This window comes from Syngnathus scovelli, chromosome 1 (assembly GCF_024217435.2).
Source record: "Syngnathus scovelli strain Florida chromosome 1, RoL_Ssco_1.2, whole genome shotgun sequence".
Classification (NCBI taxonomy): Eukaryota; Metazoa; Chordata; class Actinopteri; order Syngnathiformes; family Syngnathidae; genus Syngnathus; species Syngnathus scovelli.
The window spans coordinates 13425859-13445782 of record NC_090847.1 but is presented as its reverse complement, the minus strand read 5'-3'; the positions used below and the strand labels follow the sequence as shown (position 1 = coordinate 13445782).

The window sequence follows — 19924 nt, the reverse complement described above, 5'->3', positions numbered from 1 at the left end:
AGTGACTCACTGCAGCAGTTGGTAACCTTATGGACCCATAAGAAACAAAGGAAGAAATTCAGGAAAGACAACAACATACATTCTTTACATTTTAATTAGTTTATCAGACAGAATGCACACAAAAGGAAAAACACAATTCACACTCTGTCTGCACATATCGTTTCAAATTTCTCTGAATAAAGTTTTTCTTAACACACCATCAATGACATTTATTATTGATGACATTTAATGTTGTATGAAGGGTGTAAAGGTTGACCAGGCAAACTGTACAATAAACAGGTTTAAAAAAAAAAATAACAGATGAAGAGCAAATGTGGACAGTCTTTCAAGGATGACAAGGTGCGCTGAAAAGATATGAGCTTCTAAACATAGTGACATACCTGTGCAATTAAGATCTATAAAACATCACCAAACTTAGAGTATGTTATGAAGGCCCAGCTTTAAAATGCACAAATGACTGATAATACACAAATGAAAGCTTCAGACTAAAACTGGAAACTGTTTATAATAGTGTTTAACTGTATAAACTACGTTCCTTCAAAATAACAACTGTGTCTGTTTAGCGAAACAGACCCTGCATAAAATTATACCACAACCATTCATGAAGAACATTTAATTGAATGAAGCGAGACAAAATAATACCGGTAAGTGGAAAATTTGTTGAGATGGTATATCCGCAATAGATTTTGACTATGTACAGGAAAACAATATTTATCACAATACATTTTATTTACAGTTTGATAGGGCCTTTAAGTATCCCTCTCATTTCTGCCTATCACTGGTAAGTTTAAAAATGAGATGGCTGCATTTAATCTCTTAATTAGCAAATTGAAGTTTGAAAATAGTATACGTTTGGTATCTCATATATCTGTATGGAGAGAATGTCTTTTGGAGCTGGAGTTAAGGTCATTGACAATTTAATAATTTTTTGGTGATACAGACAGTTCAATATTCGGGAACTTGAGAGCAGCCTTTGACGCACTATCATTGCTGGATGATGAGGACAATCTTGATTTTGGAGTGTCCAATGACACACCTGCACTACCTTCCACTCCTGCTTCACTGCTTTCACCATACGTCACTTCATACGAGCCCTTTGACTTGGAACCAAAACCTCCAAAGGTGCCAAACTTCAACTTGCCTTTCTTTCCTTTGACTTTGGCTCCGCTTAGATCTAATGAAATATCACTGCCCTCTGCTTCTAGGTGCCCTGAAGGGGAAGCAACTGCAAGCCCCCCCTCATCGCTCAAAGAGGGAGATGGATGCCTTGACTTCTTGAAAAGATCCAGTGACGCTGACTTGCTTTTGGGTGAAACACTGAGTCCAGCATCACCCTCAAGTTGTAATTTTCCTTCTCCACTGTGCACACTGAAATCTTTAGAGACCGCTCCTTTTCCACCGGTACTCAGGTTTACGTCTGTTCCTCGTAGGTCGCCTGCACTCCTGCCCTTTGCTTTCGATTTGCCAAAGAAATTTGGTACCTTCACCTTTATCTTTCCTTCACTTTGCCTTATTTCTGGATTGGAAACTGCAATATCCTGTGAGCACTGAAGCTCTCCACTGGCTGCAACATTTGCTGCAAGCTTTCCATCACCCTCCTGGCGCTCAATTTGGGGCAGGCTAAAACCAAATTGTGGTACCTTGAGCTTCGGAAATGTTACTGTACCTTCAGGAAACTGAAGGCCTCTAAATGTGCCGCCAGCAGGAGAAATTTCGATTTCTGGTATTTTGATCTGGGGAGTCTTTAATTTCACATCCAAGCCTTCGCAACTGATATTTGAACTACTGGTAGCAGAACCCTCAAACTCTACAGTAGGGGATTTCAATTCCTCAGATAAAGATCCGTCACCTTTGAGTTTTGGGGATTTGATGTCAAGTTCTACGTCAGGAAATTGAAGTTTACCAAAAATGGGCTTTTTCACTTTTGATCTTTGGACATTAATATCCGATGTTCCAGCTGTTACAGCAATTGATGGTGTCTCTGTGTCAAAGTCTGGCTTTTTTGCCTTTCCTGTCACTTTAGGAAGTTTAAATTTACCCTTCTTCCCCTTTATGCTGACATCTACATCAGGATATGACAAATCACCTTTCATGTTTGAACTCTCAAATGCACCTGTTGGACCCTTGACTTTTGGAACATTGATATCCAATTGGGGTGCCTTGATTTTGCCATCAAAATTTGATGCTGACATATCAATGTCACCTTTTAGGTCAGAAGTTAAATTACCTTTTGGCATGGAGATGTTTGGGCCTGAGATTTTGGGCATCTTCAATTTTGGTCCCTTGATCTTACCACTGGCGGTATCAATGTCAACATCTGGTCCTTCAACATGACCTTTCAAGCCAAACTCGGGGGCTTGGACATCAATATTAGCTTTGGGAAGGTTGACATCAATGTCAGGGCCCTCCAGTTTTGGACCTGCGAAGCCAAACTGCGGCATTTTTAATCTAGGAATTTCAAATCCACCTTTACCTTTGATCTTTCCACTTGGACTGTCAATGTTAACATCCGGTACTTCACTTTCCGATGTTGGGCCCTTTATGTTCAAACCTGCTTTGGGGAGATTTATTCCAACTTCTGGCCCTTGGAGATCAACCTCAGGGACTTTGATGTCAATATTAGCCTTGGGAAGTTTGATGTCAATGTCAGGGCCCTCCAGGTTTGGATCTTTCAAGCCTAACTCTGGCATACTGAATTTTGGTAATTCAAATCCAGTCTTGGGCCCTTTAATGTCAAGATTTGAGCTTTTGACACCAAACTTTGGTGCTTCAATGTCTCCCTCAATATTTGGCACTGATATATTTACATCACCTTCAAATTTAGGACCTTTTATGTTGAACTTTGGCATGTTGATATTCGGACCTGTGATTTTTGGCAAACCGAATTTTGGACCCTTAATGTCGAAATTAGCTTTGGGGAGATTGATATCTACTTCTGGGTTTTGGAGTTCAACTTCAGCGCCTTTGACATCAATATTGGCCTTGGGAATGTTTAAGTCAACATCAGGCCCCTCCAGATTTGGACCTTTAAAACCAAATTGTGGCATTTTTAATTTAGGAATTTCAAATCCACCCTTAACATTTGAATCTTGGATGTCAATATCCGCCTCAAAATTGGGTACCGACAAATCTACATCACCTTTGAGTTTAGGGCCTTTCAGATCTAAATCAAAATTGGGAATAGTGACATTTGGTCCAGAGATTTTTGGCATCTTGAATTTCGGTGCCTTGATCTTCCCTCTGGAACTGTCAACATCAATTTCTGGTCCTTCAAAATCCACACTGGGTCCCCTAATTGTCACATCAGCTTTTGGTAGACTCAAATCAATATCCGCCCCCTCAATATCCACTTTAGGAACATTGATATCAAAAGCAGCCTTGGGAAGGTTTGGACCTTTTACATCAGCGCTTGGTACTTTTAAATCTATGTCAGCCTTCGGAAGTGACATGTCTGGATTAACATTGACCTTTGGACTTTCAAGACCAAAATCAACATCAGGAAGAGAAAATTTTGTTCCTGAAAGAGATGGCATTTTGAGCTTTCCTCCTTTGACTTTTACATCAGCATCTCCACTTTTTATTTCGGGTCCTTCAATGTCAACATCTGGAAATTGTATTTCTCCACTGGCCTTACTCATATTAAGATCAGCTCCTGGAATTTCCACTTTAGGGACCTTAAAACCAAATTTTGGCATTTTAAATTTGGATCCTTTTATTTTGGGGCCTGTTACATCCATGTCTGCATCCAGTCCCTCAATACTACCAGTCTTTCCTTTGATGTTGATATTTCCGTGTGTCTGTTTCAAATCAATTTCTGGGTTCTTTACCTTTGGGCCCCTGAAACCAAATTTGGGCATTTTGAATTTAGATTTTTTAGTGCTGAAGCCTGGAACATCAACAGTAACATCATGCACATCAAGCTCAGCTTTTGGCAAATGGATGTTTCCTTCGAGGTCACCCTGAAATTTGGGGAGGCTTATGTCAACTTGAGGATCCGCTACATTATGACCTTTGAACCCAAATTCTGGCATTTCTAATTTTGGTAATGCAAATCCACTTTTCGGACCCTGAATGTCAATTTTGGGACTTGTAATTTCCAGTTTTGATGGATTTATATCTCCCTCAATGTTTGGTACTGACATATCTATATCACTTTTAAGATGAGGGCCTTTCAAAGATAAATCCAGACTTGGCATGTTAATGTTAGGTCCTGAGACTTTTGGCATCTTGAGTTTCTGCCCCTTGATCTTTGCACTGGGGCTATCAATGTCAACATCTGGGCCTTCAATATCGACTTTCATGCCTTTAATATCCAAGTCAACTTTGGGAAGCCCAACATCAATGTGTGGAGCTTGACTATCAATCCCAGGAATCTTGACATCACCTTCAAGCTTTGGTCCTTTGAAACCAAATTGCGGTATTTTCATTTTAGGTAATTCAAATCCAGGCCCTTGAACATCAACGTTCAAGCCTCCTTTAATGTCTGGTAATTTAATATCTCCCTCGATATTTGGCATTGAAACATCAACATCACCTTGAAGCTCATGGTCTTTGACATTGAAACCCAGATTTGGCATAGTAATGTTAGGGCCTGAGATTTTTGGCATCTTAAATTTAGGTCCCTTAATCTTCCAACCCGGACTGCCAATGTCAACATCTGGTACTTCAACATCGAGATCTGGACCCTTGATGTCTACGTTACCTTTAGGGAGACTGACATCAATATTGGCCTTGGGAAGGTTGATGTCAACGTCAGGACCCTCCAGTTTGGGGCCTTTAAAGCCAAAGTCTGGCATTTGTATTTTGGGCATTTCAAATCCAGTTTTGGGGCCCTTGATATCAACTTTGGGGCCTTTAATGTCTCCTTCCGGCAATTCAATACCTCCCTCAATATTTGGTACTGAAACATCAACATCACCTTTGACTTTAGGTCCTTTCATTTTGAAATCCAAATTTGGCATATTGATATTTGGGCCTGAGATTTTGGGCATCTTCATTTTTGGTCCCTTAAGCTTCCAACCGGGACTACCAATTTCCACATCTGGTACTTCAACATCTACATCTGGCCCCTTCATGTCTACGTCAACTTTGGGTAGACTGACATCAACATTAGGGACGCTGACATCAATATTGGCCTTGGGAAGGTTGATGTCAATGTCAGGACCCTCCAATTTGGGACCTTTAAAGCCAAAGTCTGGCATTTGTATTTTGGGCATTTCAAATCCAGTTTTGGGGCCCTTAATGTCAACTTTGGGCCCTTTAATGTCTGCTTCTGGCAATTCAAGACCTCCCTCAATATTTGGTACTGAAACATCAACATCACCTTTGACTTTCGGTCCTTTCATTTTAAAATCCAAATTTGGCATGTTGATATTTGGGCCTGAGACTTTGGGCATCTTCATTTTTGGTCCCTTGATCTTCCAACCAGGACTGCCAATGTCCACATCTGGTATTTCAACATCTACATCTGGCCCCTTGATGTCTACGTCAGCTTTGGGGAGACTAACATCAAAATCAGGGACGCTGACATCAATATTGGCCTTTGGAAGGTTGATGTCAATGTCAGGACCCTCCAGTTTGGGACCTTTAAATCCAAAGTCTGGCATTTCTATTTTGGGCATTGTAAATCCAGTTTTGGGGCCCTTAATGTCAATTTTGGGGCCTTTAATGTCTCCTTCCGGCAATTCAATACCTCCCTCAATATTTGGTACTGAAACATCAACATCACCTTTGACTTTAGGTCCTTTCATTTTGAAATCCAAATTTGGCATGTGGATATTGGGGCCTGAGATTTTGGGCATCTTCATTTTTGGTCCTTTGATGTTCCAACCGGGACTGCCAATGTTCACATCTGGTACTTCAACATCTACATCTGGCCCCTTAATGTCTACGTCAACTTTGGGGAGACTGACATCAACATCAGGGACGCTGACATCAATATTGGCCTTGGGAAGGTTGACGTCAACGTCAGGACCCTCCAGTTTGGGACCTTTAAAGCCAAATTCTGGCATATGTATTTTGGGCATTGTAAATCCAGTTTTGGGGCCCTTAATGTCAATTTTGGGGCCTTTAACGTCTCCTTCTGGCAATTCAATACCTCCCTCAATATTTGGTACTGAAACATCAACATCACCTTTGACTTTCGGTCCTTTCATTTTGAAATCCAAATTTGGCATATTGATATTTGGGCCTGAGATTTTTGGTATTTTCATTTTGGGTCCCTTTATATTCCAACCAGGACTGCCAATATCAACATCTGGTAATTCAACATCTACATCTGGCCCCTTGATTTCAACATCAGTTTTGGGGAGACTGACATCAACATCAGGGACTTTGACATCAATATTGGCTTTGGGAAGGTTGATGTCGATGTCAGGACCCTCCAGTTTTGGACCTTTAAAACCAAATTCTGGCATTTGTATTTTGGGCATTGTAAATCCAGTTTTGGGGCCCTTAATGTCAATTTTGGGGCCTTTAATGTCTCCTTCCGGCAATTCGATACCTCCCTCAATATTTGGGACTGAAACATCAACATCACCTTTGACTTTAGGTCCTTTCATTTTGAAATCCAGATTTGGCATATTGATATTTGGGCCTGAGATTTTTGGCATTTTCATTTTTGGTCCCTTGAGTTTCCACCCAGGACTGCCAATGTCCACATCTGGTACTTCAACATCTACATCTGGCCCCTTGATGTCTATGTTAGTTTTGGGGAGACTGACATCAACATCAGGGACGCTGACATCAATATTGGCCTTGGGAAGGTTGATGTCAACATCAGGACCCTCTAGCTTTGGACCTTTAAAGCCAAATTCTGGCATTTGTATTTTGGGCATTGTAAATCCAGTTTTGGGGCCCTTAATGTCAATTTTGGGGCCTTTAATGTCTCCTTCCGGCATTTCAATACCTCCCTCAATATTTGGTACTGAAACATCAACATCACCTTTGACTTTAGCTCCTTTCATTTTAAAATCCAAATTTGGCATGTTTATATTTGGGCCTGAGATTTTGGGCATCTTCATTTTTGGTCCCTTGATCTTCCAACCGGGACTGCCAATGTCCACATCTGGTACTTCAACATCTACATCTGGCCCCTTGATGTCTATGTCAGTTTTGGGGAGACTGACATCAACATCAGGGACGCTGACATCAATATTGGCCTTGGGAAGGTTGACGTCAATGTCAGGACCCTCCAGTTTGGGACCTTTAAAGCCAAATTCTGGCATTTGTATTTTGGGCATTGTAAATCCAGTTTTGGGGCCCTTAATGTCAATTTGGGGGCCTTTAATGTCTCCTTCCGGCAATTCAATACCTCCCTCAATATTTGGTACTGAAACATCAATATCTCCTTTGACTTTAGGGCCTTTGAGATGGAAATCCACTTCAGGCATGTTGATATTTGGGCCTGAGATTTTGGGCATCTTCATTTTTGGTCCCTTTATCTTCCAACCGGGACTGCCAATGTCCACATCTGGTACTTCAACATCTATATCTGACCCCTTGATGTCTAGGTCAGCTTTGGGGAGACTGACATCAACATCAGGGACCTTGACATCAATATTGGCCTTGGGAAGGTTTATGTCAACGTCAGGACCCTCCAGTTTTGGACCTTTCAAACGAAAATCTGGCATACTAATTTTGGGCATTTCAAATCCAGTCTTGGGGCCTTTAATGTCAACTTTGGGGGCTTTGACACCCGCTTCCGGAACGTTAACATCCCCCTTCATATTTGGTACTGACACGTCAATGTCACCTTTAAATTTAGAGCCTTTAATTTGGAAATCTACATCAGGCATGGAGATGCTTGGTCCTGAGATTTTTGGCATCTGGAACTTCGGTCCTTTTATATTGCCAGTGGTACTTTCAATATCAACATGTGGTCCTTTGATGTCCAGTCCAACATCCTTAATTTTCAAATCAGCTTTTGGAAGGCTGACATTCATTTCAGGCCCTTGAGGTTCCATACCCACGCCCTTGATGTCAATATTAGCCTTTGGGGGTTTTATTTCAATGTCAGGGCTTTCCAGTTTTTTAGATTTAAAGCCGAAGTCTGGCATTTTAAATTTTGGTAATCCAAAACCACTCTTTGGACTCTTAATGTCAACTTTGGGACCTTTAATTTCAATGCCTGGAGTTTTTATTTCTCCCTCGATATGGGGTAATGTTACATCATCACCTTTAAGTTTCTGACCTTTAAGGTGGAAATCCACATCAGGCATAGAAATATTTGGTCCTGAGATTTTGGGCATCTTCATTTTTGGACCCTTGATCTTCCAACCGGGACTGCCAATGTCAACATCTGGTACTTCAACATTTACATCTGGCCCCTTGATGTTTACGTCAGCTTTGGGGAGACTGACATCAACATCAGGGACGCTGACATCAATATTGGCCTTGGGAAGGTTGATGTCAACATCAGGACCCTCCAGTTTGGGACCTTTAAAGCCAAATTCTGGCATATGTATTTTGGGCATTGTAAATCCAGTTTTGGGGCCCTTAATGTCAATTTTGGGGCCTTTAATGTCTCCTTCTGGCAATTCAATAGCTCCCTCAATATTTGGTACTGAAACATCAACATCACCTTTGACTTTAGGGCCTTTCAGATGGAAATCCACTTCAGGCATGTTGATATTTGGGCCTGAAATTTTGGGCATCTTCATTTTTGGTCCTTTGATCTTCCAACCGGGACTGCCAATGTCTACATCTGGTACTTCAAAATCTACATCTGGCCCCTTGATGTCTAGGTCAGCTTTGGGGAGACTGACACCAACATCAGGGACGCTGACATCAATATTGGCCTTGGGAAGGTTGATGTCAATGTCAGGACCCTCCAGTTCGGGACCTTTAAAACCAAATTCTGGCATTTGTATCTTGGGCATTGTAAATCCAGTTTTAGGGCCCTTAATGTCAACTTTAGGGCCTTTTATGTCTCCTTCCGGCAATTCAATACCTCCCTCAATATTTGGTACTGAAACATCAACATCACCTTTGACTTTAGGTCCTTTCATTTTAAAATCCAAATTTGGCATGTTGATATTTGGGCCTGAGATTTTTGGCATTTTCATTTTGGGTCCCTTGATCTTCCAACCAGGACTGCCAATGTCCACATCTGGTATTTCAACATCTACATCTGGCCCCTTGATGTCTATATCAGTTTTGGGGAGGCTGATGTCAACCTTAGGGATGTTAACGTCAATATTGGCCTTTGGAAGTTTGATGTCAACGTCAGGACCCTCCAATTTTGGACCTTTAAAGCCAAATTCTGGCATTCGCATTTTGGGCATTTCAAATCCAGTTTTGGGGCCCTTGATATCAACTTTGGGGCCTTTAATTTCTCCTTCTGGCAATTCAATACCTCCCTTAATATTTGGTACTGAAACATCAACATCACCTTTGACTTTAGGGCCTTTCAGATGGAAATCCACTTCAGGCATGTTGATATTTGGGCCTGAGATTTTGGGCATTTTCATTTTTGGTCCCTTGATCTTCCAACCAGGACTGCCAATGTCCACATCTGGCACTTCAACATTTAGATCTGGCCCCTTGATGTCTATGTCAGTTTTGGGGAGACTGCCATCAACATCAGGCACACTGACATCAATATTGGCCTTGGGAAGGTTGATGTCAATGTCAGGACCCTCCAGTTTGGGACCTTTAAAGCCAAATTCAGGCATTTGTATTTTGGGCATTGTAAATCCAGTTTTGGGGCCCTTAATATCAATTTTGGGGCCTTTAATGTCTCCTTCCGGCATTTCAATACCTCCCTCAATATTTGGCACTGAAACATCAATATCACCTTTGACTTTAGGTCCTTTCATTTTGAAATCCAAATTTGGCATGTGGATATTGGGGCCTGAGATTTTGGGCATCTTCATTTTTGGTCCTTTGATGTTCCAACCGGGACTGCCAATGTTCACATCTGGTACTTCGACATCTACATCTGGCCCCTTGATGTCAATGTCAGCTTTGGGGAGACTGACATCAACATCAGGGACGCTGACATCAATATTGCCTTTGGGAAGGTTGATGTCGATGTCAGGACCCTCCAATTTTGGACCTTTAAAGCCAAAATCCGGCATTCGTATTTTTGGCATTTCAAATCCAGTTTTGGGGCCCTTAATGTCAACTTTGGGGCCTTTAATGTCTCCTTCTGGCAATTCAATAGCTCCCTCAATATTTGGTACTGAAACATCAACATCACCTTTGACTTTAGGGCCTTTCAGATGGAAATCCACTTCAGGCATGTTGATATTTGGGCCTGAAATTTTGGGCATCTTCATCTTTGGTCCTTTGATCTTCCAACCGGGACTGCCAATGTCCACATCTGGTACTTCAAAATCTACATCTGGCCCCTTGATGTCTAGGTCAGCTTTGGGGAGACTGACATCAACATCAGGGACGCTGACATCAATATTGGCCTTGGGAAGGTTGATGTCAATGTCAGGACCCTCCAGTTTGGGACCTTTAAAGCCAAATTCTGGCATTTGTATTTTGGGCATTGTAAATCCAGTTTTGGGGCCCTTTATGTCAATTTTGGGGCCTTTAATGTCTCCTTCCGGCATTTCAATACCTCCCTCAATATTTGGTACTGAAACATCAACATCACCTTTGACTTTAGGTCCTTTCATTTTGAAATCCAAATTTGGCATGTGGATATTGGGGCCTGAGATTTTGGGCATCTTCATTTTTGGTCCTTTGATGTTCCAACCGGGACTGCCAATGTTCACATCTGGTACTTCAACATCTACATCTGGCCCCTTAATGTCTACGTCAACTTTGGGGAGACTGACATCAACATCAGGGACGCTGACATCAATATTGGCCTTGGGAAGGTTGACGTCAACGTCAGGACCCTCCAGTTTGGGACCTTTAAAGCCAAATTCTGGCATATGTATTTTGGGCATTGTAAATCCAGTTTTGGGGCCCTTAATGTCAATTTTGGGGCCTTTAATGTCTCCTTCTGGCAATTCAATAGCTCCCTCAATATTTGGTACTGAAACATCAACATCACCTTTGACTTTAGGGCCTTTCAGATGGAAATCCACTTCAGGCATGTTGATATTTGGGCCTGAAATTTTGGGCATCTTCATTTTTGGTCCTTTGATCTTCCAACCGGGACTGCCAATGTCTACATCTGGTACTTCAAAATCTACATCTGGCCCCTTGATGTCTAGGTCAGCTTTGGGGAGACTGACACCAACATCAGGGACGCTGACATCAATATTGGCCTTGGGAAGGTTGATGTCAATGTCAGGACCCTCCAGTTTGGGACCTTTAAAACCAAATTCTGGCATTTGTATCTTGGGCATTGTAAATCCAGTTTTGGGGCCCTTAATGTCAATTTTGGGGCCTTTAATGTCTCCTTCCGGTATTTCAATACCTCCCTCAATATTTGGTACTGAAACATCAACATCACCTTTGACTTTAGGTCCTTTCATTTTGAAATCCAAATTTGGCATGTTGATATTGGGGCCTGAGATTTTGGGCATCTTCATTTTTGGTCCTTTGATGTTCCAACCGGGACTGCCAATGTTCACATCTGGTACTTCGACATCTACATCTGGCCCTTTTATGTCTATGTCAGTTTTGGGGAGACTGACATCAACATCAGGGACGCTGACATCAATATTGGCCTTGGGAAGGTTGATGTCAATGTCAGGACCCTCCAGTTTCGGACCTTTAAAGCCAAATTCTGGCATTCGCATTTTTGGCATTTCAAATCCAGTTTTGGGGCCCTTGATATCAACTTTGGGGCCTTTAATGTCTCCTTCTGGCAATTCAATACCTCCCTTAATATTTGATACTGAAAGATCAACATCCGCTTTGGGTTTATGGCCTTTCAGATGAAAATCCACATCTGGCATGGAGATCTTTGGCATCTTCATTTTTGGTCTCTTGATCTTCCAACCTGACGTTCCAATGTCAACATCTGGTACTTCAACATCTAAAGCTGGACCCTTGATGTCTACGTCAGCTTTGGGGAGACTCACATCAACATCAGGGACCTTGACATCAATATTGGCCTTCGGTAGGTTGATATCAAGGTCAGGACCCTCCAGTTTGGGACCTTTAAAGCCAAATTCTGGCATTTGTATTTTGGGCATTTCAAATCCAGTTTTGGGGCCTTTAACATCCACTTTCAGGGGTTTTATATCCACTACGGGAGCTTTAATATCTCCAACATTTGCAATATCACCTTTGAGTTTGGAGCCTTTCAAATTGAAATCCACATCAGGCATGGAGATGCTTGGCAGTTTGAATTTCGGTCCCTTTATCTTTCCACTCGGGCTGTTCATTTCAAAATCAGGTCCTTTGATGTCCACATTTAAATCTTTGATATCCAAATCAGCTTTGGGGATATTTACATCAAATTCTGTGTTCTTGAGTTCAACCTCAGGTATTTCAACTTCAAGATTAGTCTTCGGAAGGTTTACGTCAACATCAGGACCCTCAAATTTGTTACCTTTGAAGCCAAATTTGGGCATACTGATTTTTGGCATTTCGAATCCAGTCTTGGGGCCCTTAATGTCAATTTTGGGGCCTTTGATGTCTCCCTCCGGCATTTCAATACCTCCCTCAATATTTGGAGCTGAAACATCAACATCACCTTTGACTTTAGGGCCTTTCAGATGGAAATCCACTTCAGGCATGTGTATATTTGGGCCTGAGATTTTGGGCATCTTCATTTTTGGTCCCTTGATCTTCCAACCGGGACTCCCAATGTCCACATCTGGTACTTCGACATCTACATCTGGCCCCTTAATGTCAATGTCAGCTTTGGGGAGACTAACATCAAGGTTAGGGACCTTTACATCAATATTGGCCTTGGGAAGGTTGATGTCAACATCAGGACCCTCCAGTTTTTGACCTTTAAAGCCAAATTCTGGCATACTGATTTTTGGCATTTCAAATCCAGTTTTGGGGCCCTTAATGTCAACTTTGGGCCCTTTAATGTCTGCTTCCGGCAATTCAAGACCTCCCTCAATATTTGGTACTGAAACATCACCTTTGACTTTAGGTCCTTTCATTTTAAAATCCAAATTTGGCATGTTGATATTTGGGCCTGAGATTTTTGGCATCTTCATTTTTGGTCCCTTGATCTTCCAACCGGGACTGCCAATGTCCACATCTGGTACTTCAACATCTACATCTGGCCCCTTAATGTCTACGTCAACTTTGGGGAGACTGACATCAACATCAGGGACGCTGACATCAATATTGGCCTTGGGAAGGTTGACGTCAATGTCAGGACCCTCCAGTTTGGGACCTTTAAAGCCAAATTCTGGCATATGTATTTTGGGCATTGTAAATCCAGTTTTGGGGCCCTTAATGTCAATTTTGGGGCCTTTAATGTCTCCTTCTGGCAATTCAATACCTCCCTCAATATTTGGGACTGAAACATCACCTTTGACTTTCGGGCCTTTCAGATGAAAATCCACTTCAGGCATGTTGATATTAGGGCCTGAGATTTTGGGCATCTTCATTTTTGGTCCCTTGATCTTCCAACCGGGACTGCCAATGTCCACATCTGGTATTTCAACATCTACATCTGCCCCCTTGATGTCTAGGTCAGCTTTGGGGAGACTGACATCAACATCAGGGACGCTGACATCAATATTGGCCTTGGGAAGGTTGATATCAACGTCAGGACCCTCCAGTTTGGGACCTTTAAAGCCAAATTCTGGCATATGTATTTTGGGCATAGTAAATCCAGTTTTGGGACCCTTAATGTCAATTTTGGGGCCTTTAATGTCTCCTTCCGGCATTTCAATACCTCCCTCAATATTTGGTACTGAAACATCAACATCACCTTTGACTTTAGGTCCTTTCATTTTGAAATCCAAATTTGGCATGTGGATATTGGGGCCTGAGATTTTTGGCATCTTCATTTTTGGTCCTTTGATGTTCCAACCGGGACTGCCAATGTTCACATCTGGTACTTCAACATCTACATCTGGCCCCTTAATGTCTACGTCAACTTTGGGGAGACTGACATCAACATCAGGGACGCTGACATCAATATTGGCCTTGGGAAGGTTGACGTCAATGTCAGGACCCTCCAGTTTGGGACCTTTAAAGCCAAATTCTGGCATATGTATTTTGGGCATTGTAAATCCAGTTTTGGGACCCTTAATGTCAATTTTGGGCCCTTTAATGTCTCCTTCCGGCATTTCAATACCCCCCTCAACATTTGGGACTGAAACATCACCTTTGACTTTAGGGCCTTTCAGATGGAAATCCACTTCAGGCATGTTGATATTTGGGCCTGAGATTTTGGGCATCTTCATTTTTGGTCCCTTGATCTTCCAACCGGGACTGCCAATGTCCACATCTGGTACTTCAACATCTATGTTTGGACCCTTGATGTCTACATCGGCTTTGGGGAGACTGACATCAACATCAGGGACGCTGACATCAATATTGCCTTTGGGAAGGTTTATGTCGATGTCAGGACCCTCCAATTTTGGACCTTTAAAGCCAAAATCCGGCATTCGTATTTTTGGCATTTCAAATCCAGTTTTGGGGCCCTTAATGTCAACTTTGGGGCCTTTAATGTCTCCTTCTGGCAATTCAATACCTCCCTCAATATTTGGTACTGAAACATCAACATCACCTTTGACTTTAGGGCCTTTCAGATGGAAATCCACTTCAGGCATGTTGATATTTGGGCCTGAAATTTTGGGCATCTTCATTTTTGGTCCTTTGATCTTCCAACCGGGACTGCCAATGTCTACATCTGGTACTTCAACATTTACATCTGGCCCCTTGATGTTTACGTCAGCTTTGGGGAGACTGACATCAACATCAGGGACGCTGACATCAATATCTGCCTTGGGAAGGTTGATGTCAATGTCAGGACCCTCCAGTTTGGGACCTTTAAAGCCAAATTCTGGCATTTGTATTTTGGGCATTGTAAATCCAGTTTTGGGGCCCTTTATGTCAATTTTGGGGCCTTTAATGTCTCCTTCCGGCATTTCAATACCTCCCTCAATATTTGGTACTGAAACATCAACATCACCTTTGACTTTAGGTCCTTTCATTTTGAAATCCAAATTTGGCATGTGGATATTGGGGCCTGAGATTTTGGGCATCTTCATTTTTGGTCCTTTGATGTTCCAACCGGGACTGCCAATGTTTACATCTGGTACTTCAACATCTACATCTGGCCCCTTAATGTCTACGTCAACTTTGGGGAGACTGACATCAACATCAGGGACGCTGACATCAATATTGGCCTTGGGAAGGTTGACGTCAATGTCAGGACCCTCCAGTTTGGGACCTTTAAAGCCAAATTCTGGCATATGTATTTTGGGCATTGTAAATCCAGTTTTGGGGCCCTTAATGTCAATTTTGGGCCCTTTAATGTCTCCTTCCGGCATTTCAATACCCCCTTCAACATTTGGGACTGAAACATCACCTTTGACTTTAGGGCCTTTCAGATGGAAATCCACTTCAGGCATGTTGATATTTGGGCCTGAGATTTTGGGCATCTTCATTTTTGGTCCCTTGATCTTCCAACCGGGACTGCCAATGTCCACATCTGGTACTTCAACATCTACGTTTGGCCCCTTGATGTCTAGGTCAGCTTTGGGGAGACTGACATCAACATCAGGGACGCTGACATCAATATTGGCCTTGGGAAGGTTGATGTCAATGTCAGGACCCTCCAGTTTTGGACCTTTAAAGCCAAATTCTGGCATTTGTATTTTGGGCATTGTAAATCCAGTTTTGGGGCCCTTTATGTCAATTTTGGGGCCTTTAATGTCTCCTTCCGGCATTTCAATACCTCCCTCAATATTTGGTACTGAAACATCAACGTCACTTTTGACTTTAGGTCCTTTCATTTTAAAATCCAAATTTGGCACACTGATATTTGGGCCTGAGATTTTGGGCATCTTCATTTTTGGTCCCTTGATCTTCCAACCGGCACTGCCAATGTCCACATCTGGTATTTCAACATCTACATCAGGCCCCTTGATGTTTACGTCAGCTTTGGGAAGACATACATCAACATCAGGGACCTTGACATCAATATTGGCCTTGGGAAGGTTGATATCAACGTCAGGACCCTCCAGTTTGGGACCTTTAAAGCCAAATTCTGGCATTTGTATTTTGGGCATTGTAAATCCAGTTTTGGGGCCTTTAATGTCAACTTTGGGACCTTTGATGTCTCCTTCTGGCAATTCAATACCTCCCTCAATATTTGGTACTGAAACATCAACATCACCTTTGACTTTAGGTCCTTTCATTTTGAAATCCAAATTTGGCATATTGATATTTGGGCCTGAGATTTTGGGCATCTTCATTTTTGGTCCCTTAATGTTCCAACCGGGACTGCCAATTTCCAAATCTGGTACTTCAACATCTACATCTGGCCCCTTGATTTCAACATCTGCTTTGGGGAGACTGACATCAACATCAGGGACGCTGACATCAATATTGCCTTTGGGAAGGTTGATGTCGATGTCAGGACCCTCCAGGTTTGGACCTTTAAAGCCAAATTCTGGCATTTGTATTTTGGGCATTGTAAATCCAGTTTTGGGGCCCTTAATGTCAATTTTGGGGCCTTTAATGTCTCCTTCCGGCAATTCAATACCTCCCTCAATATTTGGTAATGAAACATCAACATCACCTTTGACTTTAGGTCCTTTCATTTTAAAATCCAAATTTGGCATATTGATATTTGGGCCTGAGATTTTTGGCATTTTCATTTTCGGTCCCTTGAGCTTCCAACCGGGACTGCCAATGTCCACATCTGGTACTTCAACATCTACATCAGGCCCCTTCATGTCTGCGTCAACTTTGGGTAGACTGACATCAACTTTAGGGACGCTGACATCAATATTGGCCTTGGGAAGGTTGATGTCAATGTCAGGACCCTCCAGTTTGGGACCTTTAAAGCCAAAGTCTGGCATTTGTATTTTGGGCATTTCAAATCCAGTTTTGGGGCCCTTAATGTCAACTTTAGGCCCTTTAATGTCAGCTTCCGGCAATTCAAGACCTCCCTCAATATTTGGTACTGAAACATCACCTTTAACTTCAGGACCTTTCATATCAAGAGCTAGACTTGGCATGGTGATGTTTGGGCCTGAGATTTTGGGCATCTTTACTTTAGGTCCCTTGATATTCCAACCTGGACTGCCAATGTTAACGTCTGGTACTTTAACATCGAGATCTGGACCCGAGCTGTCTACGTCTGTTTTGGGGAGACTGACATCAACATCAGGGACCTTTATGTCAATATTAGTTTTGGGAAGGCCGATGTCAACGTCAGGACCCTCCAACCCACCTTTAAAACCAATTTCTGGCATACTTATTTTTGGCATTTCAAATCCAGTTTTAGGTCCCTTAATGTCTAATTTTCTGCCTTTGACGTCAATTTCCGGCATGCTGATTTTCGGCATTTCAAATCCATTCTTTGGGCCCTCTTTGTAAACTTTGGGACCTTTAATGTCTCCCTCCGGCAATTCAATACTTCCCTCAATATTTGGTACTGAAACATCAACATCACCTTTGACTATAGGTCCTTTCATTTTTAAATCCAAATTTGGCACACTGATATTTGGGCCTGAGATTTTGGGCATCTTCATTTTTGGTCCCTTGATCTTCCAACCGGGACTGCCAATGTCCACATCTGGTACTTCAACATCTACATCTGGCCCCTTGATTTCTACGTCAGCTTTGGGGAGACTGACATCAACATCAGGGACGCTGACATCAATATTGGCCTTGGGAAGGTTGATGTCAACATCAGGACCCTCTAGCTTTGGACCTTTAAAGCCAAATTCTGGCATTTGTATTTTGGGCATTGTAAATCCAGTTTTATGGCCCTTAATTTCAACTTTGGAGCCTTTAACGTTGCCTTCCGGCAATTCAATACCTCCCTCAATATTTGGCAGTGAAACATCAATGTCACCCTTCATTTGAGGACCTTTAACATGTAAATCCAGACTTGGCACGTTTATATTCGGGCCTGAGATTTTTGTTGTATTCACTTTAGGTCCCTTGATGTTCCAACCTGGACTGCCAATATCAACATCTGGTACTTCAACATTGAGATCTTGACCCTTGATGTCTCCATCAGTTTTTGGGAGACTGACATCACATTTCGGGACCGTAATGTCAATATTGGTCTTGGGTAGGTCTACGTAAACATCAGAACCCTCCAGTTTGGGACCTTTAATATCAAATTTCGGCATACCAATTTTTGGCATTTCAAATCCAGTCTTGGGGCCCTTAATGTCAATTTTGGGGCCTTTAATGTCTCCTTCCGGTAATTCAATCCCTCCCTCAATATTTGGTCCTGAAATATTAACATCACCTTTGACCTGAGGACCTTTTACATTCAAATCCAATTTCGGCATGTTGATATTCGTGCCTGAGATTTTTGGCATCTTCACTTTAGGTCCCTTGATGTTCCAACCAGGACTGCCAATGTCAACATCTGGTACTTCAACGAGATCTGGACCCTTGATGTGTACATCAGTTTTTGAGAGATTGACATCAACTTCAGGGACATTGACATCAATATTGGCATTGGGGAGGTTTATGTCAACATTAGGAGCCTCCAGCTTTGGACCTTTGCCACCTGGAGAAACCTTGATATCAACTTTTGGGTCTTTGATAGCAATTTTAGGTGCTTTAATTTCTCCATCTGTACTTATAACTTTAGAGCCTTTAAGAGTCAAATCTGGAATGGAGATATGTGGACCTGAAATTTTTGGTGCTGTGAAATCTGGGCCTTGAACGTCCATCTCGGGAATCTTGACATCAATACCAGTCTTTCTCAAGTTTATGTTAATGTCAGGGTCCTGCTCTTTGGCTTTTATATTTTGTTCAAGACTCTGTAATGACAGATCTTTGTCTCCTTTGATTTGTGGGCCTTTAAGATCCAATTGCACATTTGGCATTGTAATACTCGGGCCTGATATGTCAGATTTGGGAATATATTTACTAATCTTTGTGCCCTTTAGTTCTTGAGTGTTTATCTCAGGACTCTGGATTACCACATCTTGTATTTTTACATTCCCATCCATCTTTGGGGTTGACACGTTCTTTTTTCCTTTTATTTGTGGACTTGTCTGATTAATCTCAATTTCCTGAGTTTTCACATCAAAATTTGAACCTTCTGGTACATGTGATGTTATATTTATTTGAGGCATTTTGAAATCCCCTTCGTTCTGCTTAAGAGTTACGTCTGGGCTGTGAACATGATACTTTTTTGTTTGAATGCTGATGTTAGTATTTGCAGAAGGACGTTTCAATTCACTTTCAGCATCTGTAAAACCTCCACTCAGGGAGATGTTTGGAATATGAATGGAGCTGGATTCCTTCGCATGTTTGTCACTAATGGTAATTTCAGGTAACTTTACCTTTGTTCCTTCACCCTCTTGTATTTTATCTATGGATGTCACAAAAATCTGCTTTCCTTTTCCTGGTACAGACACACAAATTGACCCTTCGTTGTCATTATCTGTTGTAAATTCTTTGCTACCTCCTGTCCCTCCCATTGAAACATGCCTACTACCAGTGTTTGAACTTTCTCTTAGCTTGTAAGAGACATTGCCCAAGTCAAAAACTCCTCCTTCAGCTCCCACTTTACCTGAAGGGCTGCCATGTGAGATTTTTATTCCGACTGAGCCATCCTCTGCATCTGGATTTTGCCCCTTGAAATCTGAGCTTGAAAGCTCAAGTTGCTCACTTATGCCACTCGGCATATCCACGGTGTAGGTGGTGATGCGACGGGTTACAGTTGTAATTGTGCTGCCATCGCTACTTGTGCTGCTATGCCGCTCCGTGCGCACATCAACTCCTTCGGCAAGGTCTTCAGACTTGAGTCTTGGTTTGATCTTCCTTGTGTAAATCCTTTTGTAGTCCTCATCATCCCCACTCTGATCAGAGAAAAAGAGAAGGCATGCAGCAT

The 19924-nt window shown here is 42.1% G+C and overlaps 1 protein-coding gene across 1 annotated transcript in view; it reads right to left on the bottom strand.

Annotated features, from left to right (window-relative positions):
- Positions 1-76: 76 nt before the first annotated feature.
- The window catches only part of ahnak (AHNAK nucleoprotein), a 31630-nt gene continuing 11782 nt past the window's right edge, over positions 77-19924 (bottom strand). The window contains exon 6 of the mRNA XM_068650558.1: positions 77-19892. Within this exon, the coding sequence (XP_068506659.1) occupies positions 918-19892 (18975 nt within the window). The 3' untranslated portion in view covers positions 77-917. The remainder of the gene's footprint in view (positions 19893-19924) is intronic.